The 25,350-nt window shown below is 36.5% G+C and overlaps 1 protein-coding gene across 6 annotated transcripts; it reads right to left on the bottom strand.

The window, feature by feature from the left end:
- Nucleotides 1-555: 555 nt before the first annotated feature.
- On the bottom strand, nt 556-21,419 carry LOC136201455 (2-isopropylmalate synthase 2, chloroplastic-like). Of its 6 annotated transcripts, none has more exons than XM_065992116.1 (14): nt 20,887-21,419; nt 19,242-19,455; nt 18,869-18,949; nt 12,017-12,109; nt 11,721-11,807; nt 10,616-10,716; nt 9,036-9,069; nt 8,813-8,887; nt 8,513-8,589; nt 7,203-8,419; nt 2,188-3,595; nt 1,533-1,670; nt 969-1,448; nt 556-885 (listed from the first exon to the last, which is right to left on the bottom strand). In XM_065992116.1, exons 1-9 carry the CDS (start codon nt 21,396-21,398, stop codon nt 8,548-8,550), a joined length of 1,239 nt encoding a protein of 412 aa, XP_065848188.1. In that variant the 5' UTR covers nt 21,399-21,419; the 3' UTR covers nt 556-885; nt 969-1,448; nt 1,533-1,670; nt 2,188-3,595; nt 7,203-8,419; nt 8,513-8,547. The 6 variants fall into 6 exon arrangements, with proteins under 6 accessions (XP_065848188.1, XP_065848186.1, XP_065848185.1 ...); XM_065992114.1 differs by adding an exon at nt 1,998-2,086 and having other exon boundaries at nt 969-1,670; XM_065992113.1 differs by having other exon boundaries at nt 969-1,670.
- Between the last annotated feature and the right edge of the window lie 3,931 nt (nt 21,420-25,350).

Below are 25,350 nucleotides of genomic sequence, written 5' to 3' on the forward strand. Positions count from 1 at the left end.
TGTAATTTTTTTTTCAAAAAATATGAATATTTTGTGTCGCGCGTGAGGAATGAGCGACACAAAGTGTACCAGATTAATCTGGGAGCTTGTGTCGCGCACCCTTGGAGCGCGTCACAAGAATTATCATATGTTGTGTCGCGCACTTTAGAAGCGCGTCACAAGAGTTATCACTCTATTGTATCGCGCGCATGACAAGTGCGACACAACAGATGAGTAGCTTGTGTCGCTCTCAAGAGCGATGCAAAGTTCTTGTGTCGCACCCCTGTTGTGTCGCACAAAAGTGCGACACAACAACCTGAAAAAGTGCGACACAAGTAAGCATTTCTGTACTAGTGCATAAAACAATGTAGCATATTATACTGGAATCTGCATCCAAATAATCATGACCTCCTTGTAGATAATTTGTCAATCCTAGATAAGTAAAGATGTGCACAACTCGACAACATTAAAAGAATTATATCCTGATCCCATTACAGACGAAGAATTTCCAATTAGAGTTTCGGTAATGAATATGTAAGATGTTGTCCAAGTACATATTTCAGAGAAAGTGAAAAATACGAAACATTCACTGATATTTTACTCAAAAAGTTTTAGGTTTTCCTTATCATTTGATGGAATTTATGTGTCAAGAACAAGATTCTAACATTGCCATCAACACAAATTAAGAAAGCATAGGGACTAAAACGAGCTGGCTAAGCTAGTGGGTGTACGAATTACATGGCCTACATAGAAAGAGATTATAAGAAACCACTTACTCCAGCTTGTATGAAGCTAGATTCATTCCTAAGTCCAATCATTTCAGCAATTTGATGTGCATAATTTTCAACACCATCAAATATGTTGGCTGAACGAAACGAAATCTGCTCTTCATCCAACATCATCATTCTGGAAATCAAAATCAAAGGACAAATTAAAAACCATTTGGGAAAATAAAAGCTCGAGTTATTTGGGGGAGAAAAACTGCTCACCTCTTGGTGAGACTACCAGAAGAAAGTACTTCTTGTGCAGTAATCTTAACATTAGAAACCCAAATAACATCTCTTCCAGTAGGTCACCGGAGAGGAACCCTGTAATTTACAGGTGGAAGTACTAAACAACTTTGCCTTGACCCTTGCCCACAATAACGGTCAATCTCATTACCATCAGATGAACCCAAAGCAAGATTCTCTGAGACATTGAAAAAAGGAACATAATTTTCAGAATCCTGAGAACAGAATTCAACTTCCTTCAACCTTGAAGAACCAAGAGATAACTCCCCAATATCCCATAAGTCTGAAACAAGTTGCTCCTGAAGTCGCCTGTAGTTATGAATAATTTGCACGCTTGATGATGTTGATATTGAGATAGTCCACCAGAATGACCCAGTAAGAGCAAGAACTAATATCACGAATAAGCTAAACTTTAAGATCAATAATGTGATTTTGTGCCTGGTTCTTGGAGTTCCAATGCTGAATGGATCAGATTGAAAACCATTTTCATTACTCCCATATTTAGAAGAATTATTATCAGGGAAAAATATCCTAAAAGGAAACCTTGCGGAGAAAAAACTCTGATCTGAAGAACGTGTCCTATCCAAATCTTCCTTCTCTGTTTTATCTTTCATTTGCGAGTCCCATAGATCAGTTCCGTTCCCTGAGTTCCTCGATGCAGAGGCCTTGCCATTTTTTAACCTGCAACCAGAAAAGAAAGAGCTTGGAAAGTAGAAACAGCAAAACCTATAAATTCTCCCGACTGAAATTAATCAAATCCCAATTCGTAAACTGAGCTGAAAAACATTCAATTTGAGGATCAATTCCCAATTTATGAAGATACATCCAAAACCCAGTAAAAACAGAACACTAAAAGGGGAAAATATTTTCTATGAAGAATGAACTTTTTCTGGGAATTCTGAAGCTAATCCCAGAAAATTGAAAAGGAAATTAAGATTAGAAGAAACCAAAAAACCCAAATTCCTTTGAACTAGTTAATTAGAATCACTTTCAACCAAATTCCTTAACTGTGAAAAAGTGCCAGCGTAAATTCCCCAGTGAAATCCACTTCATTAGAGCACCTCAAACCCCAAAAAATCCAGATCAATCAAGTAGCACTGAGCAAAGATAGGAACAAACCCATTTACAATTTACAATCTAATCCAAATCTAGAAATAAAGATAAAATTAGAAAAAGCAATAAATAACAAACACACTACCTTAATTAATGGGAAGAACAATAGAAAAACTAGAGTAATAGAAGCAATTAGATAGCGAAAGGAAAGGAATCCCCAAAGGATTAGCGAGAATCCAAAATCAGCAGCACTAAACTTTCTCAAAACTTCAAAATCCCAAATTGGCACTCTCTCTCTCTGAGCAAGTCGAGACAAAGAGATTTTGTATGGATCCAATCAGGAACAGAGGCGAGCTCCCTCTCGTGAAAGCTGAAATTTTACCCTTTTTATCTTTACCAGAGGGATTCTCGGAAGGAAGTGAAGATAAGGAGTCCTCAAACCAAGATGGGCAACCGTCACCATTAGCAGAGGGAAGCATAACATCGGTTGAAGGAAAAATTAGGTCTTCACTGGAAAGGGAAAGGAAATAAAGATGGAAGAGAGGTCGGCGGGCCAAAAGAGAGGAGAAAACCGTAGAATGAAGAGAGAGTGTGAAAAGAAAGTATTTGATTTTCATCCTTTTTTTAATTTTTTAGTATTTTAAGAAATATATAAAGAAAAAATAATTATATTCAAATAGTAGTTTATATTAATTGTGTCGCACTTCTAAAAAAGAGCGACGCAAAGATAACAGATTTCTTGTGTCGCTTTTACATAAGTGCGTCACAAAGATAACACACTTTTTGTATCGCTTTGGTAATGGCGCGTCACAAGTTTGCTCATGTGTCGCACTATAAAACAGGCGATACAAGAAGTAACTCATTTATTACGCGCGCTCTCAAAGCATGACACAAGTGATGACACAGACTATTTAGTTGTGTCACGTTTACAGAATACGCGACACTAGTTACTCTGTTGTGTCGCTTTATCTTCAAGCGCGACACAAGAAGTGCGACACAAGTGAGCATTTCTGTACTAGTGTTAAACACCAAAGGTATAAACCGCATTCATTCATAAATAAGCTAAGAAAACTTACAGCTCCAGCCCTTAGCTAGCTTAGCTCATTCAATCAACTACTCACTCATGGTACAGAGTGAACAACCACACGATAAGTAATAACTCTCATCAATGGAGTTAGTTCAAAATATCAGAGAGTTCCCTCTTCAAAGATGAAGCTTGGCTCTCCAAAAATTATCCAAAAAAGGTACCCCCTTCTTCCTCCTACTTGTCCGCTATAAATAGGAGGAAAGGTACTAATATAAATAGATTATTACAAAAATAGATTGTTCAAAAAAAGTGAAATGGTTCTTCATAAAGTGGTGTTGACTTTGGACACTTGAACACTCAAGGTCCGGATATTTTCATCATGTTGCTTGGTCTATCCCTGCTACCGCCTCCCTGTTCTGCCGTCCTTAGCTTTTCTCTCTTTTACCCGCCAGTCCGACGAGTCCCTTTCAGCTTTTCTCCTGCAAAACAGGCTGCATAATAGCTGTTTCGTCTTGTCTCTTAAGATCTGCACCAAAAAGCCTTTTATTCCTTATTTACACGTTTAATCACCCTAATTAGCCCCATTTTAATCACACATGGTATGTTTATTAGGGTTAAGTATGAACCCATCACAAACACAACTTATTTCAAAGATATTAGTCAAAGAAACACATTTCCTATAGCTGTTCTTCACTAATTTGTCAATTCTGAAGTCATTACACTTCTAGAATTGACCTTTTTGGGTCAAATCTACTTCAATTTGGAGGTTTTCAGTCTAAGCAAGTGGGATAGCACATTCTGATCACTGCAATTGCTTGCTGCACGGGTCCGGGTTACTGCTCAAAGTCTCAATCATGCGTTCATCGGCCTATCTTTCACAAATAAACTGGAAAAGCATTTTAGAGGTAACATCTCAAGGGTTTTAAAAGCTCGCTCCCTACTGTTTGCTTCATGCTTATTTAAATTTCGTATTTCTCCCTTTGTTTTATGGTTCTGATACTAAAACAGAGGGTCTCCTAGAAAGGTCTTCCTCGATCGGGGATCCCTATAGTCGATCGAGGATCATCCTAGATCGGTGACAGGGAACGTTTCGGGCAGAAACATATTTTTCTTGTCCGGGTAGTTTAGGTTTCCTGTTTTTTGGTAAATTTAATACATTTCGCCCATATTTGCAAATGAAGATAAAAGCAATCCTATGATAGGGTTATTTTAGACATTTTTTTTAAATCTATCTAGATATCAAAATTAGGCTTTATATTGCATGCTACGTAGGGGTGAGCAGAACTGAACCGAAAACCCATAGGCCGAAAAAACCGAACCAAACCGGATCAAATTATATTTTGGTTTGGTTCGATCCTAATTTTTAAGCTAGTTTGGTTTTCAATTCGGTTCGGTTTGGTCCGGTCCAAAACCGAACAAAACCAAACCGAAATACAATAGGTACTACTCTTAATTTTAAGGTTTTAAATTAATTAACTAATTATATATAGAAAAGAAAAAACAATTAAACATATTTTTTCTCTCTTAACTAATTATATATATACAAAAGAAAAACTAATTATATGATTATTTTCTTTATATAATTGTTTAGTTAATGAAGGTACAAGTAGTTATAGGTCTCTAGTGCTTTGTTTGGTCCAAACATGAACCAAACCAGACCGGACCGAAATAATTTGGTTCGGTTTAGACCAAACCGAATTATAATTTGGTTTGGTTTGGTCCTAAAAAATAAAGATAATTTGGTTCGGTCTAATTCGGTTTGGTTCGGTTTTTGGACCGAACCGGACCATGCTCACCCCTACGTGTTAGATCTTTGGAATAAATGAGTCCTATTTGAATGAGTCCAGCGTCGTAGTAAATCCGAAAACGGGTCCCAAAGTACCCTAGCTAACATTTATTGTCTTGCAGGTTTAATAGATTTAATTCCTAAGGCTAGATTTGATGTATTATGGCTATTTGTGCCATTTGCGAATTGATGTAATAATTTTATATTTCAGTATTTATTTATCGCTTTCGAACGATCAAACGATATATAACTGAATCTGGAATAGAAATATTTGGTATTTTAACAAGAGACAAGTCTATGCGTTTATTAATCAAACTCTTATAACCGTTTAAGTCCTGAACCTAACTCTAAAGAGATCTCATGTTGTGAGCCCATGTGCTATCTAATATTTTAATATGTTTCCGAGCATTAAATCCGGGTGGCGACTTTGATATAAATACGTTAACCTAAAACATGATAAGAGGTTAAGGCATAAAACATAAAAGAATGCATACACTGAAAGGGACACGCTAAGTTTCGTCCTTAAAAACGGTAAGTGACGGTGTTATGTAAAAACGGAATCCCATTTGCCAGAAATCCATCCTCCCTTGCGGGAGTAAAGGGTAATCGGGTTCCGCGGCCGCTCATAGCGATAAGAAGTCAGGTTGATTCTGACGTTTACCTTTTAGTATTAGGTCCAGTATAATTCGATATTTCATCAGCTATATCCTAGACGAATCAATAACTATAAAATATGTCAAGTTACATATAATAAGGCGGCTGTTTCATTATTCAGCTAGAATTAACTATGAATAGATAGGTTAAGTGAAATCTCCATATCTACTTTTAACCCTATCACCTTGCAAGGGTTTCAGTCAATTCTTCCACAAGAGGCCCATGGATATATCTCCTATCTATCAAGAGTGACAGATGCTCAATTTAACATTAACTATCATGCAACTACTTTATGTGATAACCAACTCTGCTCTCACACACCCCAGGGCCCCCTATAGTGGATCATGCTCGCACAGAATCAAAGCATCACACTCCATAATCCAGAATCTCTAATTAATGTTTATTTGAGTCTGAGTATTACTTATACCTACTAATACTATTTGAGATGAAACAGGTGACAATAGATAAATCCATCCATCCTGTTATCTCAAGTCGAGTCCCCAATCCTAATGAACTCTTTTACCGGATCCATGTAATTGTTTAGATATCTCCATATCTAAAGCTTGTGAGATTAGCTCTCTGTTCATAACAGAAAACATTATTACTTGCAAGTCTCAACAACATTATGTTAATCCTTATAAACACATTACTTGACTTGGGATTGTTTTAAGTTTATCAGTTTTATTATAAAGTTCCGTCTCACTTAATGCTTGTATGAACACTTTATGGTTACTTAAATAAACTTCGAGATTTCTTTTATTTCACTTGATTAGTTCTGATAAAAGATAAATGCCTTTATATAGTTAAACGTACTATATCTTATAAAACAAACGATAATGAAAATTCATTTACAACTAGTTTATATCCTACAACAATTGACTATAAGACACTAAATATAATACTAAGTAATGATCGAGCTCCCACTAGTTTACATGTAAAGGCTCACACGAGCTCCCACTAGTTTACATGTATAGACTTACAAAAGCCTCCTCATAAGTCATAGGTTCATCGTCTAACATGGGAACCTCTTCATCCTCTCCCACTAGAAATCCAAATCTTTTTGGGATTTCATCAACTCAACCAGACCTATGAGTTAGTAATGTCACCAATGTCTCATCTTGTGAGATAGATTCGGGTTCCACCATCACTTCCATTGTTTCAACTGATTCCTCTCCTTGAACTTTGTCAAGTTCAATCATGCTTCCTACTTGTGTTTTTAGAATAAACTCTTTCTCTAGAAATACTGCATGGTTGGATACTATTACTTTCTGATCATCTGGATGATAGAAGTAATATCCTACTGTCTCTTTTGGATATCCAATGAAGAAGTATTTATCAGATTTAGGGTCTAACGTATCTGATGATATGTGTTTAACATATGCTGAACACCCCTAAATTCTCATAGAAGATAAACTGGGTTTCTTTCTAATGAACAATTCAAATGGAGTAGAACTGGCGATTTTTGTGGATACTCGGTTCAAGGTAAATAAGGCAATTTCTAAGGCGGACCTCTAGAACATCTTTGGAAGAGAGGTTGTGCTCATCATGGATCGTACCATATCCAATAAAGTACGATTTCTCCTTTGTCTTGGCTGTAGCGTTGCTAATATCAACAAAGCTAAAGGAGAAAGATATTGAAAATTATGTAGCTGAAATGAGCAATGAGAATGTTACATTTTAGTGTATTTTGTACCTTTTTATTCATAGGAGGATAAAGTTGTGCGTGTACACGAGCTGTAGTCCACATGGAATTTGCTTAATGGTGGAAGTCCACTGTCAACCTGAAATGCTTGCACTGGCCATAACTGTGTTCTTTAAATCAAGATGCAAAGTAGCATTGAATGTGCATGACCGTAGTTGGAGTCTTCATTGACTGGTCTGTGGTGGTGATGGTAGTTACTGTTTTGGGAGGAATTATCTTATTGGGTCACGTGTAATACGATAATTGTGTATAATAAATATTAGACCATATAACTTTGTCCACAATCATCATATATATGTCTATAGATTCCTCCATGTCAACTATCACGTAATCAAATTTTGATTATAGTGATCGCAAAATATTTTCGACAATTCTGGACTTTTCAAAATTTCCACCATATTGTCATATTTGATTCACAATTGATTTTACTGGGAATGTGTTATCGGTAATTGTCTCCGTCTCATTCTTCATAGTCTCGGACTCTCATCTCAGCATTTGAGGTTGGACCGTTTTTTTATTTCTCTTCACCTTGAAGAGAAACTCATAGAATTTTTCATGCTTGTTTGGAGTTGGTAGCTTCTACTACCTACTCAAACATTACTTCATCCAATCCTTGATAGATGAGAGTAAACACCCTTTGATTGTTTCTGCAATTTTTTGTAGACTATATTTTTTAGCCGAAAATAACCCTAACTCGTCTGTCAAAACTTGATAGCATTTTTAACTACGTCCAAAACATATAAGGACCAGAGTAAAATACCTTGATTCGTATACAAAAGTTTATATAATTAGTCCTTTTAAGTAAAGGGAAGTAAAATGTGATATTTTAATTGATAACTATTTTTGGTAGAGTATAGCAAACATTCAATTTAAGAATATATATAGTAAACATATATAAATATTTATTTCATAATAATATTACACCTCTCAATAATATAAATACTGCATAAAACTTGTAATATTGTTATATAAAATGGGTTTTGTGCTCGTTTGTTTCCATTTTTCGAAACTGCATTTTGCCTTTTCAATACTAAACAGAAGATATAAAGTGTTTGGTAAAATTTGAAACAACTGCTTTTTGCAGAAAAAAACAACCAATGTATACTACCTATCAGTAACAGCAAACAACTAATAGCAACAGCAAACAGTAAACAATAACAACTGAAACAAACGGGCCGCCTCTTAATCATCAACAACAAGTATAATTTCTACAGAAAAAAAGCATATGTGTGAATTTGATGAATATAGAGAGATTGAAAACATTTTACTAATAGCGAATTGAAAACAATTTACAAAGTTACCTGTAGTAAATCAGAAAAGCTTCTAATTAAACATCTTATTCTGATACCAAAGCTATCAGGTCATCATCAACAATCCTCTGAAATATATTTGAAAATTGAGTGCTTAATCATAAATTTCAACTAACATATATATATATGAAAAAGACGCATCATATTATCCATACGCCAGATCAATAATTTAATGTTATATTGCACTTTAAATCAATAAAAAATTATTTATTAAAATGCAATATACAATTAAAATATTAATCCATCGATGAATGATATGATACGCAGAATGTATACTGTACTTTCTCGTACTTTATTTTTTTCAGCTATTGCCTTGAAACGCCAAAAGATAGTTCCAAGTTGCTCATCATTTAACATGTAGCCAAGCTAAAAGCAATGATGAAATTGCGTGAGATATAATGTAACAATTAATCAAATTTTTATTTTCATAAAAGATGGGTTCGAACCCACAATCTCGTATCTTTGAAAATTAATCAAATTTTTATACATATGTAAATTGATATATATATTTTACCTCATGGAGCCGAACCTTTAGAGCATGACGACCACTTCACCATAAACATCACAAAGTGAATAATTAATAATTAAATCTTTGGATAATTAATATTTAATACAATAATTCTTTACATCTCATATTTCTAAAATTTACTGATTAGGTATATAAAACACATATAACTTATATATTTTAATTTAAATAATTTATAGATAAATAACGTATTTATAAATGTAAATATATTTAAAGATTTCAAATTTATTGTTAAAATTGAATTTGAATTTCAATAGTTATAATTAATATTTATATATCAATTTTAAAACAAATATTCATAAATAAAAAAAATATATTAAAAGATACTATCGGTTACCGAATAACCGTCCAAAATAATAAATTAACCGTTATATGATTAATCGATTCTAGCGGACAATAAATTTATTAACTGACCATGTACCCTAAAATATACTAGCCATAACGATTATGGCAATACTATGATCTCCATATTAATTATCGGAAAAATTGCCCCAAAAAAAAGGTTTGCAAGTATAATAATGTGATATTTTTTTTTTATTGCAAAAGAGGGCAATATACAGACCATGTTAACAATTTTTTTTTTTTTTACTAACATTGTTTGTTAAATCATCAACTTAACACACCATGTTAATAAAAGTCAATAATTCATTATGCCATATTAGCAAAGTCAACAAATCAACACAACATTTCATTGAAGTTAGTGTGTCACATGAGAGCATCTCCGATGAGACGCACTTGAACGGGTGCTTGATGAGAGTGATGGTGTTTGGAAGAGTGCCTTACATTGGAGCAACAGTGATTGCTTAATTTTTCTTTTTGGCAATATTGCCACCCATTTGACACTCTTACTTTTTTTAATATAAAAAATGATTTAGTTGCTTACGTGCAATTTTATGATAATATTTATGATTAAAATAAATTATATATAAAATAATGATTTGTGCGACCATAGTGACAACTTTTGGAGTTGCTTGACATTGGATTGGAGCATATTTTTTTTAAAAAGTTGCCAAAAATAATGATATGGATGAGAGAGAAAATGAAATATTATATTTTTAGATAATATGTTAAGTTTTGACAACCTTTAAAGTTGCTGGCAATGGAGATGTTCTAATTTTGTGCCACCACATCATCAAAATCAATGCATGACATAATCCTAATATTAAGCATAAGAATCAAATAAACTAATAAGACTGGTAATTTCTAAATGCAAAAACTAAGAAAAAAAGCGGCTTAATATATTAAGACTCCCAGAACTTGGCTAAAAAAGTTGATTGGCCTCTTGAGCTTGCAAAATTCTCATTACCCTATTGAACTTTCTTAAACTGACATGATTAACTCTCTAAGTCCACTCGACAGAATAAGATTGGTTTTGAACAAATTGAAAGATATTTCACTTTAAGCAAATTCAAGAGATTGATAGGTCACTTTAAACAAATTAAAATGGCGAATAAGTCATTTTAAACAAGTTTACAATATAATGAGACACTTTATAAATTTAGGGATCAATCGACTTTTTGAATCAAATTTAGCGGACTACTGATGTATTAAGCTACAAGAAAGCATACCTAAGTTTGCCGAGTAGTATCCCACTATCATTGGAGCGCTCTAACCCAATATCTTTCGGAGAGATAATTTGATACGTACCTTTGTGCTTTAGCATTGCATCCTGTGGAGCATAAAAAAAATTAAATTAAGAAGAAAATATATATTTAACTTCATTTTTAGTGTTATTATTTTCATTGATTGAGTCTTTCGCCTTTCAATTGAATATATTAAAACTCTTAATTAATACTGTAATCATATAAATTAGGTCATTGCTTTTCAAATTAATTAATTAGTTGTGAATATATAAATGGCGTAATACATAAATAACCCCTTAAACTTGTTCAAATGTTGCAACTGCACCCCTCAACTTTCAATTATAACAACTTACCTCTTAAACGTGTCCAATTGTAAAGTATAACCCCTCAAACTTGTCCAATTGTAAAACATAACCCCAAATTGGGATTTTTTTTACCCCGTACTTGAAGCAACCGTAAAAACGTTTCCCCGGATTCGTATCACGCCATGAAATCTTCAATAGAGCTATTTCTCCACATAAACACATTTTCACCATCATAATATCCCAAAACTTTGAATCAAGAAATCACTAAAAAAACGAATAGGAATAACAAAAAGAAGAAGAAAAAGTTAAAGAATTGAGGATTTGGTTACTTAAATACTGATTTTTTTTTGGTCCAAAGATCTGATTATCACATTCCACGAGCATTTGCAGCTTTTGTATTTCACGTGTTTCTTCAATTGCAGTCCGTGTCAACAATTTGAGGTTCTGTTTTATAATTGGACAAGTTTGAGGGGTTATGTTTTACAATTGGACAAGTTTAAGGGGTAAGTTGTTACAATTGAAAGTTGGAGGGGGCAGTTGCAAAATTTGGACAAGTTCAGGGGGTTATTTATGTATTAGGCCTATATAAATTTAGTTAAAAGAGCATTTTATTTTTATTGTTTCAAATAAGATTTTTACAGAATCTCTATAACCTCATCAAACAATTTTTATTACACCAATCATCAAGTATGTAGTGAAATGTAAAATGAATTTTGTTCGTTGGGTGTATTACTATCGGAGTATCGTAATTTTTTTTTGTGAAATATGAGAGAAATCAATAAAACCTGATGTATGCCACTTTCATGAGCAAAAGCGTTAGCTCCAACAATAGCCTTATGTGGTTGCACATGCATTCCAGTGTATTCTTCTACCTATAAATTAATTAATAATGAGAAATTTTAGATTTTCTATTATAGACCGGGACCCATATTGGTCATTCCAATCAAATGATACCACATCAATAGTTGAGATAACGTGATATCATCTGAGTGGGGGGGTCACTATTGGTCTTAGTCACAGTGGAATTTTTCATGAATAAGATAAAACATAAATTGAAGAAGACTAATTAAGGTAAAGTTACCATCTTGCTTGTCTTAGTGATATTTGTAGAATTGATGCATGTATAAACACCTTCTAAAACATTGTCCCCTCTGCACTTTAGGGCCATCACAACCTACCATCAAATATATACATTTCCAATTTAAATAAGCAAACAAATAAGTAATAAAGTGTGTTTTTTGGGGTAATTTAAATATACGCCTAGCGTAATGGTAAAATTTTCTTCTCAACGGTTTAAATGTGGAGCAATTTTAAGTTCAAGTAATGGTGGATCAGTTTTTGAATTCTTGGAATGCAAAAAAAATAAACTCAATTCTTATGGCTGAGACTGAAAAAAGATGCACAACCTTCATTTTGACCGACCATAAATGAAGATAGATGAACAAAGACGGAACCACAACTTAATAACCATCCATAAGGGCCAGTCCTAAAGTTATGCAGGATGTGCAACAACATATGATCTCCAAATAGTGGGGCAAAAAAAAAAAATTAAATGAATTAACTTTATTATCTGTTAAATAATGTTTTCTTTAAGATATTGATCATAAGAATACAATTATTGCATTTGCTTCAAAAAAAAAATATGCAAGAAGTGCAATTTTTTACTTGATTTCTGTAATTAAATTAGTAAAGTTGTAATTTTCAGTTTACTAATTGAACACTTTTCTTAAATTTTCTATAGCGCACTCGAAATCTCAGGACTGACCCTGCATATAAGGGTGATTCCTAACATCTAGACACCCCGTGATGCGGAGCATCTTTCCCTAGGATCGAGTCTGAGCAAGGGAAGCCGGAGGAAGAACCAAGTGCGAGCAACAAGCGATTAAAGAGGCCAAAACAATACAACACATCTGCTCAGACACGCCCCGCATGTTCTTGAGAGTGATCCGGAGAAAGTCCAGAAGGTCACTTACGCAGGGCGTGGATGGGGCACGCCCCGCGTGGAAGAAAACACGCCCCGCGTGAAGGAAAGTAATCCCGGAGAAGAGTTCAACAGCCAAAGTACGCCCCGCGTACTTCTGAGTACGCCCCGTGTAAAATAGCTCCTGATCCAGAGAATGGCTCATCAGCCAAAGTACGCCCCGCGTACTTTTGGTTACGCCCCGTGTACTTTTGGATACGCCCCGCGTACTTTAGGATACGCCCCGCGTACTTTCACTTTTCCAGGAACTTGCTCCTTACTCCAGCTTCCTGGTTATTTACACTTTTGGTCCCTCAGCTCCTTTCCCCATCTACAAATCAACCCCCTCCACTTACCTTTACCCTATTTACCCCTTCTCTTATCATTTTAATTAGTTATTTGATTTACCCTTTCATGTAATTTGTTTTAGGGTTTTTGAGATGATATAAATTCATCTCTTTCTCTTGTAATAGGTTAACTTTTTATCAATCAAATTAATATCTTCTTCAAGAAGCTTTTGTTAAGGTTTTCACCTTCAACAATGGGGGATTTTACATCCCTATGGATTTAGTCCATAAATTAGGATCCACTCCTTCTAGTTTAGTTAGATAAGTTGTTAGCCTTTGTGAGTTTACGGTTTAAAACTCTCAGTGGATTCCGCGCTGCATCATTTGGTATCAGAGCCGATCGTTTTCCTTAAACGGAGACTTCTTTCGACAATGATTCAACCGAGTTATTTACAAGCTTTAAAGGAACGTCTTGAAGCCGAGACAATGGAGATGAGGCTCCAATATGCCGAAATGTTGAGAATGACAAGAGAGAACTTGGAGCAAGAAGAGATGGAGAGGCTCCAAAGGGGAACCCGAAATAGCCGGAGACGACAACGTCGAGCCCAACGGAAAAGAGATGGGGAAACCACTATTTCACCTCCTAACGATTCATCCCAAATCTGTCCCATATTGCACAATGAGGAGGTAAATCCAAAGCTTTCAAATCTTGATGTGGAAGTTGTGGGTATGCCTATTATTAGTGATGATTTGGTTGTTTGTGATGTTGAAGTAGATTTAAGTTCTCATTGTGGATTTATTGTTAATGAAATTGTTGATGAGAATTTAAATGTATGTGTGAATGAGGAGGAGTGGGAATTGAGAGGTGGAAGTTTTGAGGAAACCCATGTTGAGAAGGGTACCCCCCCCCCCCCAAGTGTTTGATGAAATGCCCCTTAGGCACAGGCACATATATGTGCTTAGGGACATTGAGGATATTTGTCTTGAAGAGGGGGAGAAGGAGTTTGGGCTTGTTAATCTCTTTGAGGAGCATGGTGAAATTCATTTATGTGTGGAGGTTGATGGCTATGGAGATGGGAGAGATGTTGGTGGTTCTACCATATTGGGTTGTAGCATGTATTTTGAGTCGGACGGCTTAGCACGTGAGTTAGTCGGTTCGAATTGTGAAGAGGAGTGTGAGGAAACGAGAGGTCGTGGGAAAAGGCGGATCATTGATGAAGAGGGAAATGAATTTGAGCATGATCATGAAGAAGTGGAGTTAGTAGAGGAGATTGATGAAGAGGAGAACCAATCCGAGAATGAGCTAGTAAGACATGAGGAGCATGATTATTGTGAAGGCGAATTTGAGGATGAGGTTAAAGAGAGAGGGAGCGCTTCCGAATATGAAACATGCGAGGATGGTGAACTTTGTCATAGTGAATATGAATTTGATTATGATGAAGATGGTAGAGTTTACCATGGGGAAGATGAACGTCGACGCATTGAGTGGAACCAATATGGGGCCGCTTATGAAGAAGACGAAGATGGGGTCTACTATGATGAGAGTGGGCTTCGGTGTGTTGAGTGGGATCGACATGGGGCTCCTTATGAAGATGATGAGTGTAGATCCTATTGTGATGATGAGTTGGAGGATGTTGACCGGGCCTATAACGATGATACTTATAAGCATGATGGAGGAAGAGTCCATTATGACGATGAGTTGGGAAATGTAGAATGGAACCGAATTGAAGAGGCTTATGATGATGAAGAAGATCGGTTCCAAGTTGAGGATGAGTCGGGAAGTGTTGAGTATGAAGACACCTATAAAGTTGATGATGATGGCAATGAGCAAAATGTGTATTTGGTGACTAGAGTGCCAATGCCTAGTGAAGAGGAGCCGAGCCAACGTCATCGATTATTTAGAACTCGATGCTTAGTTCGTGGGAAGAAGTGTGAGATGGTGATCGACGGAGGAAGCCAAGTGAATATCATTAGTCGGCTTGCCATGATAAAGTTTGGGTTGGTTCCCGAGCCACATCCTAGACCTTACCGCCTTGGTTGGGTCAACGAGGTGGAGAAGCTTCAAGTTAGTCATTGGTGTAAGGTTCCTTTCACTATTGGAGCTTATGGGGATGAAGCTATGTGTGATGTTGTAGAGATGGGTGCTTGTGATGTGCTACTTAGTAGGCCATGGCAATTTGATTGTGATGCCTCACATGCGGGAAGAAGCAACACCTACACCATACGCAAAGCCGGAATCCGATATGTCCTTATACCTTTGAAGAGTTCTCCTAGTAAGAAGAGGGAGACCACTTTGGGAGATTGTCCAACTCGGGAGTTGAATGTGAATGGGTGCATTGGTGGAACGGGTGAGACATTGAATCATCTTGACTTGGGTTCCATTGGTGAGTTAACTAGCCTCTCTCCTAATGAAGTCAAATCTAAAAGGGAGCATGAGGTTGAGAAGGAGAAGAGCAAAGTTGGAAGTGAGGAAGTTGAGCCGATGTCCGAGGGTGACAAGCACATGCCTTTCAATGAGCCACTTAGAGGGCTTCTTAAAGGTCTTCCACCTTTGAGGAAGCTACCACAAGACATAGCATGGGATCCGGGAGATAGTGCACCTAGTTCTACATATGGTGAGTTGAGCTCTAGAGATGAGGAGGAAGGTTGCTCTATGAAGCCTATTGATAGCACCGAGATGCCTAGCACATGCCACATGCAAAAGAATCGAGTCACTCATTGGGTAAAATCTAAACATATTCTTTTGTGCTTTGTTGAGATATTTGTGTTGGAATCTTGGATGTGTATGTTGAGGGAGAACCTTCCCGATGATGAGCCTATGGGAGATGATCTTGTTGTGGGAAGTGTGAGCTCTATGTTGAGGGAGAACCTTCCCGATGATGAGCCTATGAGAGGTGATCTTATTGTGAGAAAGATGAGCTTTATGTTGAGGGAGAACCTTCCCTATGATGGAACCATGAAGGGTGATCTTGTTGGGGGCTTTGGTGTTTGTTTGTTGAAGGGGAATGGCTTCCCGTGGCATATAGAAATGATGGAAGGAGATCAAGACTTGGTAAACTCGGAACTCATTATTTTGCGCTTTATTGCTATGTATATGTGGGGGTATATGTGGTGCTTGTTGAAGCGATATTGTGATGACGAGAGTGGGGTTTGTGAAGTCTTTGATGAATGGGGATAGCCGCCCGAGAGATGTTGAGTATGTAGAACAAATTCAAGACTTGGGGATTGATGGCCAAGTTAGTAATGTGGCAAGTCTTGAAGTTCCGGGATTGTTAACCCAAGGTGAGGATGGAGCTAATCTATGTGCTCTTGAGTTCGTTTTGAAGTGGGTTGACAAGTGTCGCCGGGATATCCCGTTTGATGTGGGCCATGGGCAAGGAGAGATTGAGCATGGTAGCCGGGTTAGTGGCATGAATGAGAGCGAAGGTCGGGCCTATTCAAGTCAAAATCGTTTTTGGGTTGTGAAGAGTACTCAAGGGATCGCTCCAATTTGGGTTGATTTATGGCGCCGAGGCATGTCATTTGAGGTTGGCTATGTGCGAGTGGAGATTGATCCTAGCATCCGGGTTGATGGCGTGGGGTATATTGAGATCCGGGCATATTCGACTCAAGACCATGTTGGGGTTTTGAAGAGTGCTTATGTGATTGATCCTAGTGGGGTTGATATGTGTCGTCGGGGCATTCCATTTGACGTAGGCCATGTGCGGAAGAAGATTGAGTTGATTCCTCAAGTTCGTGATGGGGAGATCAAGAGGTTCCAAGGGTGGTATGCTCAACGAAATGAGGGGTGTAGGCAGACCATCCAAGCATTTGTTGGGAAGTGGTTTGACACGCTCCGCCAAGACATACCATTCGATGTTGGTAGAGCGTTCGATATTGGTGGAGATTGGGAGATAAGTGCCATGGAAGATGGATGCCGGGGTGAAGTACTTGAGATATCGGGAAAAGCTCGTGAGGAGAAGGTGAGTCCGACAATATGTGGAGTGGACTCCTTGAATTCATCTCGAACAACACCTTGGTTCGATTTGAGGACTTGGGTTCATTCACAACAAACTCGTCTCTTCAATGCGTGGCAAGCAACTTGGGGTCAAGTTCTTTTTAATTGAGAGTGAATGATGCGGAGCATCTTTCCCTAGGATCGAGTCCGAGTAAGGGAAGCCGGAAGAAGAACCAAGTGCGAGCAACAAGCGATTAAAGAGGCCAAAACAATACAACACATCTGCTCAGACACGCCCCGCGTGTAGATGAACACGCCCCGCGTGTTCTTGACAGTGATCCGGAGAAAGTCCAGAAGGTCACTTACGCAGGGCGTGGATGGGGCACGCCCCGCGTGGAAGAAAACACGCCCTGCGTGAAGGAAAGTAATCCCGGAGAAGAGTTCAACAGCTAAAGTACGCCCCGCGTACTTCTGAGTACGCCCCGTGTAAAATAGCTCCTGATCCAGAGAATGGCTCATCAGCCAAAGTACGCCCCGCGTACTTTTGGTTACGCCCCGTGTACTTTTGGATACGCCCCGCGTACTTTAGGATACGCCCCGCGTACTTTCACTTTTCCAGGAACTTGCTCCTTACTCCAGCTTCCTGGTTATTTACACTTTTGGTCCCTCAGCTCCTTTCCCCATCTACAAATCAACCCCCTCCACTTACCTTTACCCTATTTACCCCTTCTCTTATCATTTTAATTAGTTATTTGATTTACCCTTTCATGTAATTTGTTTTAGGGTTTTTGAGATGATATAAATTCATCTCTTTCTCTTGTAATAGGTTAACTTTTTATCAATCAAATTAATATCTTCTTCAAGAAGCTTTTGTTAAGGTTTTCACCTTCAACAATGGGGGATTTTACATCCCTATGGATTTAGTCCATAAATTAGGATCCACTCCTTCTAGTTTAGTTAGATAAGTTGTTAGCCTTTGTGAGTTTACGGTTTAAAACTCTCAGTGGATTCCGCGCTGCATCACCCCGTGCCCAATGCCATTACCTTTGAAGTCAAGTAAGGACTCTATTTTATAGTTTGTGTTGCTTGGACCTAAAATTAATCCATGTTCTATTATTTGAGACCCTCCAAGCTAAAAATGTTAAGGACAAACATTTTTTTTATATAAAAAGTATATCTACGTTGAACAAAAACGTTAGGGTTAAATTTAGATCTTTATCTCTAAAATAATAAATGTTTGGGTAAATAATTTATTAGTCCCCTAGTTTTTACCTAACACACTGTTTAGTCTTCATATTTTGAAAAACACATTATAAGGTCCCTAACTTTTGCCAATATTAACCCTTTGGTCATTTTGTCTAGTTTTTTTTAGACTTGTAACCATTATATTTTAGCATAAATAGACATATATAAAATAACAGAGTAACATGGTCAACTTATATTGTACTGTGGTTGTCCTAAAAGCTAAGATATGTTCGGTTAAAAATATAAAAAAAATAGATAAAAGGACCACAGGGTTAATATTGGTAAAAGATAGAGACCTTAAAATGTGTTTTTCAAAATAGGAGGACTAAACAGTGTGTTAGGTAAAAACTAGGGGACTAATAAATTATTTACCCTAAATTTTTAGATACTAACATATATTTTATGAAAGTTATATTTTAAAAATAACATTTTCCGTATCCATGTCCGTGTTCATATCTGTGTCCGTTGAACATAACATATTAAGAAAGGAATCTGCAGACCCACCTCCTCAAGTGAAGAATTTCCAGCTCTTTCACCAATTCCATTGATTGTTACCTCTACTTGTCTTGCTCCAGCATATGCACCCTAATCAAAAGATCAAATATAATGTTTAGTAATGTTTCTACGTTTTGTAGAAATAATGATTCTGATAAAGGGCGGCCCGGTGCACTACGCATCCCTGCTGAGCGAGGGTCCGGGGAGAGGTCCCACCACAAGGGTGGACTGGGAGTAAGCCTTCCCCTACCAATTTATTTGGCAAGAGGCCACTCCTAAGACTCGAACCCGTGACCTCTTGGTCACACGACAACAACGTTTACCGTTGCGCCAAGACTCGCCCTCAGAAATAATGATTCCGATATTCGTATTAAATATATACAGCTAAAGCGTTGGCCGTGGCAAGTCCAAGATCATTGTGGCAGTGTAGTGAAAGAACAACATTTTGAATTCCAGGTGTATTAGCCTTTACATCACCAACCAACTTTGCAACTTCATTTGGAAACATTATACCAACTGTATCACATATGGTCACTGTGGTTGCACCCGCCTTTATAACTTCACCAAATATATGATACAAGAAATCTCTCTCAGATCTGCATGTAACAAAATAGATTATCAAATCTCAATTCCATATACGTAAACGCGATTTAAAATCGTGAGGCCAATGGTTCATCTTTGGATCAAAACATATACATTTTCTATATTCTATAAGATCACTTTGTATAACAGTCAGACTCTCTATGCTGATTCCTAGATGAACCAGACAAAAGCCGATGGACCAGTAATGATCCGGTAGTTAGAGTGACACCAAGGTGAAACACTTAAACAAAACGCGGCCTAAAGTATGACACCAGTGGCCGCGAATTCATGATTGGTCTGTTGAGGCCAATTTTACATGTGAGTGCGCTATTTTTTTGTGTGCTTATATATATACATATTATAATCTGAGTGGTCCAGAACCAATTGTTACGTACCACTATAAAACTCCTTACAATTAAGCTAGATTTGGACTACAAAAGTATAACCGTGTGGTTTTGACCAACTTAGTGAAATTTATCACCTATCATATGTTAATATGATAAGAGCCAAATTTACGTTTCAAGCGAAATAGTGCAAATTTAACCCTAACATTTCTAAGAAAGATCAATTTTAGCCCCGTCAAAAATTTGAAAAGCCTGGTCTGAGTATTATTTAACTGTCATATCAGACTTTCAAAGAAAATTTGTCGATTAATTGAAGCAGTTTTGTACATTTTGAGTTGGTTTTGTAACTATATTAATACCATAGTAAATATTTTAGACAGTTTGACAAAAAAACAGTGACTAACTTATATGTAGCAGATTGAATTTTTAGCATTTTAATAGAATTTTTGCAATTTTGCTAGCAATACATTAAATATCTTAGACATAATTGATATTTGGAAGGTCTGAAGTGATAGTTAAATATCAACCAAACCAGTTTTTATAACATATAGCTAAAATTGATCTTGCTTCGAAACGTTAGTGTTGAATTTGCACAATTTCATAGTTTAAGACTAAATCTGTATTTTCCTTATAACATTAGGTTAAATTTGGTCTAGATCGCTATATTAATCAAGTTGGTTTTTATAATTAAATACAAATTTAATGAATTAATTAACCACCTCGAACCTTAATTTTTCGGAAACATGGAAGTCAAAACTATCCATAATAGTAGAGGTAGTAACATTGGGTGGGGGGTTGAGACCATCCATGATATGGGTGGTTCCAACGGTCGGGGCCGCTTAAGCCTCTCCAAGCCCATGTATGCATGAACTGAATCCCATATAGTTGAATGGATTAAACTTTTAAGGCAATTAATTCCTTATTAGACCAACTAACATCCGCGTGGCAGAGGGTGTAACAATCCACGACACTTTAATGGAAACGTAAATGAGGAGCTTAAAAGATGACGATATGGTATGAATAAACTCAATCTGGTATTAGAAATAGACATATTAATAAGGTGCTTTTTCAATATGTAAACACGTTTTAAAATCGTAATACCTGCAAGAATCCTCGGCGCAGAACTGCACATCATGAAAACCCAAACTCCGGGCAAATTTGACACTCTTTATAGCAATCTCGAGCACTTCCTCTTTGCTCATTCTCAACTTATGCTCCATATGAATTTGACTAGTAGCAATAAAAGTACAAATCCTAGGCCTCTTAGCATACTTCACAGCTTCCCAAACAAGTTTTATATCTTCCTCATTACACCTACCTACTCCAGCGATCACCGGAACATATCCGTCTTCATCCACACTGTTTCCGACTTCCATTGCAATGCTTTTCACTGCCTCAAATTCTGCCTTTGAAGCCACCGGAAAACCTGCCTCTATCGTATCCACCTTCAGCTTTGCTAGCTCTCTTGCGATTTCAAGCTTTTCCTTGGAGCTCAGAGCGGCTCCGGGAGACTGCTCTCCATCTCGGAGTGTAGTATCGAAAATACGGAGATAGGATGGATCGGAAATGTGGTTCGGTACATACTCAGGCCGCCGTCGCCTGCAAATATCCATATTTTTGTTTATATATTTAGATTATAAACAGAGGACCTCTCTCTCTCTGTATATATATATAACTGAGGGTTTGATGAATTATTAAAATAATTATTAGGCTTAATGTATATTTTCCCGTCTTAAACTTGGCAAGATTTGTCCACTGACACCTCAATTTTTTAAAAAGGATAAAGTATCAAAATAGACGTAAGGTTTTTGGGTAAGTACTAATTTAGGTTTTACGTTCAAAATAGCACTAATATAGACTTAACGTTTACAATATAACATCAATTTAGGTTTAACGTTTACAACATAGCATCAATTTAGGTATTACTAACAGAATGTGACACGTCATCTGTTAAGTCTGCCAACTCAGCACCACATCACATAAGATACCAAAATATGCCTAAGGTTTGTAGAAAGTATTAATTTAGGTCTCACGTACAAAATATCACTAATATAAGCTTAATGTTTACAAAATAATACGAATTTAAGTTTAACGTTTACAAAATATATCCAATTTAAGTTAAACGTCACAATTAATCATATTATATTCTTTCACGTCACAAAATATAACATCAATTTAGGTTTAACGTTTACAACATAACATCAATTTAAGTATTACTGACAGATGTGACACATCATCCGTTAAGTTTGCCAATTCAGCATCGCATCATATAAGATACCAAAAGAGGCCTAAGGTTTGTAGAAAGTATCAATTTAGGTCTCACGTACAAAATAACACCAATATAAGCTTAATGTTTACAAAATAATACGAATTTAAGTTTAACGTTTACAAAATATATCCAATTTAAGTTGTGTCAAAAAGATAATTTTATTTTTCTAGCATGGTAAAAATTAAGAAATTGATATTAGGTAGTTTGGATATTGTGTGGCTGTATAGTAACATTTTGGATACATTTTGGATGAGTTGTTAGTTGACAATTGATATTTTGTGTGTCAATATGGTCATATATCAATATCATTTGAACTAGTGTTAATTTTGTGGATATTCGAGGAGTCATGAAGTCATTGATGAAAAACAAATAGAAGGTCTTAATGGGAAGAATAATAATTAATTGTATTAATAAATAAGAAAATAGAATTAAATAAAAAAGATAATATATAAAGTTAATCGTGAAAGCATATAATATGATTAATTGTGACGTTTAACTTAAATTTGATATATTTTTGTAAACGTTAAACTTAAATTCATATTATTTTGTAAACGTTAAGCCTATATTGGTGCTATTTTGTACGTGAGACCTAAATTGATACTTTTTACAAACCTTGGGCATATTTTTGTACCTTATGTGACGTGACGCTGAGTTGTCAGACTTAACGGATGACGTGTCACGTTCTGTTAGTAATTCATAAATTGATGCTATGTTGTAAACGTTAAGCCAAAATTGATGTTATGCTGTAAACGTTAAACCTATATCGGTGCTATTTTGAACGTGAAACCTAAATTGCTACTTCTCCAAAAACCTTAGGCCTATTTTAGTACCTTATCTCTTTTTTAAATAAGCTAACACACTAGTTGGTTTTTAAAATCTATCATATACTTATAGTTGGTTCATTTGGACCTTCTGCACACAAAATCATTGACGATATTTTTGACAAATGAGGCGGTATACTCACACGTTTTTTTTTCTCTATAGAAGACATATCACCCCATCCGTTAAAGATGACAGATCAACGATTTTATGTATAGGATCAAGGTCCGAATGAGCTAACTATAGGTGTGTGATAGACTTTTAAAACCAACTATAAATGTATCGTAGATTTTTAAAGCTAATTATAAATGTGTGATAGGTTATTTTAAAAGTTTAATTAATTATTATGTTAGCATAATGCTTTTGCACTTCAATCCGTTTTATACTTGTCACTTATCCATTGGTTGAACTATCTAGTACTAAGATAATTAACGTATGAATGAATATATATTGAGGCGCATTTCCATTTTTAATCGAATTCCAAATGTATTTAGCTTATTTATAATTAGACCTGTCCACGGGTTCGGGTATCCGTCCAGGCCCATGTCCCTTGGGTTGGGCTTGGACAATGCTAATTGATGTTAGGCCCATCCCGGTCCAAGCCTGCTAAAGCCCGCCTATTTTTTGGACGGGCTTGGGATTAATAAAAATAGCACGGGCCGGTCCAGCCCGACCCGCCTATTAATATTAATTAATAAATTTTATATATTTATAGATTTATATATTAAATATTTATTTTTAAGGGTTAAATTTTATAATTAAAAATTTATGTATATATGTTTAGGTCGGTATATATGGGCTGGGTTTGGGGTTTAATTTTTAAGCCCGAGTCCAGCCCGACCCGAGCCCGCCTAAATTACTAGTGGGCTGGACTGGGCTTGGGCTGGGGAATTTTATAGAAAAGCCCGTCTGGCCCGGCCCAGCCCGACCCATGGCCAGGTCTATTTATAATAGGGGATCGGTATCCATAGATTTTTTTTGTTATAAAAGAAAAAGAAATTGTGGTTGACATCGTTAATCATTTTGAATTGATTTTACTAAATTTAGCTGATAAAGAGTTCAAAATAAAAAAATTTAAGAATTTAAAAATAATTAAAATTGTAATTTTGAACTTATTATCGTCTGGATTTGATAAAGTCAACTCAAAATGACTAACGATACCATCCACATGGTTTTTTTTATAACAAAAAAAAACCTATAAATATCAGAGAAATTGAGATATTTCATCTGGTTGATTTTTTACGAAGCAGTGCTGACGAATGTGGTTCGAGTGGCCAGGCACTTGAGTGATGATGTCGCATGTGGGAGGTGTGGTTGCGTTGAGTTTGTTCTGCATATTTTGAGGGATTGCCCCCAAGCTGCTGATGTGTGGTGGATGTTTATTCCTGAGATGGATAGGGAAGTGTTTTTTTGAGATGGAGCTGCGGGATTGGTTGATGATCGGGTTGACTAAGCAGGGGAAATGGCGTAGTGTGGGTTGGACAATTATGTTTGCCACTGTCATCTGGTGGTTGTGGCGCTGGAGGTGCCCGTCTATATTCGAGCCGTCAATGGTGACTTGCATGAACAAAGTTGAGTTCCTATTTGGGAGAGAAAGTGAATTCCATCTTGCTTTCCTCACTGATCAACGAATGGAAGATAGCCCTGTAAGGGAAGTCCTTGTGGGGTGGAAGCCGCCTAATGCAGGATGGATCAAAATCAACAGTGACGGAGCTTCCAAGGGAAATCCTGGTCGTGCGGCGGTAAGTGGTGTTATACGGGATGACAATGGGAATCGGTTAGGAGGTTTTGCAGTGAACCTCGGCATTTGCACTGCAGTTCTGACAGAACTTTGGGGCCTCTATTTTGGTCTTAAGATTGCATGGGATAGACATTATCGTAGAGTTGTGTTTGAGATGGATTCTTTGGTTGTTGGTCGCTTAGTTAAAAATGGCACAGAACACAGACGCAGTTTTTATTGGCTAATTCTGGAGTGTCAAAAGCTTATAAAACAAGATTGGGAGGTTCAACTTGTTCATGTTTTACGCGAAGGGAATCGGGCCGCAGATTGGATGGCAAACTACGCAGGAAGTTTAACTCTGGGTCTTCACGAGTGTGAGGTGCCTCCTGTAGGCATCCGATATTTAATTTATTCCGATTTTTGTGGTACCTGCCTCCCTAAGATGACTCGTATCGGCTAGTTTCTTTTGTTCTGTCGGGGTTCTACCCCTCCATGTTCACAAAAAAAAACGTGAAACTACATTAATTTTATTTGAAATTAACTCTTTAGTGATATTGTTGCTCCTAGTTATTAAATAATCCTCTTTGTATTCAACATGTTTCAATTTCTTAACAATAATCGGTTTTTTCTATATAAAAAAAACTAATTTATATAAATACAGATATATAATATAGGCTTAATGCATATTTACACCCTTAAATTTGACACGTTTTGTCTATTGACACCCTGAACTTTTAAAATAACCTATCACACATTT

This window comes from Euphorbia lathyris, chromosome 7 (genome assembly GCF_963576675.1).
Source record: "Euphorbia lathyris chromosome 7, ddEupLath1.1, whole genome shotgun sequence".
In the NCBI taxonomy this organism is placed as follows: Eukaryota; Viridiplantae; Streptophyta; class Magnoliopsida; order Malpighiales; family Euphorbiaceae; genus Euphorbia; species Euphorbia lathyris.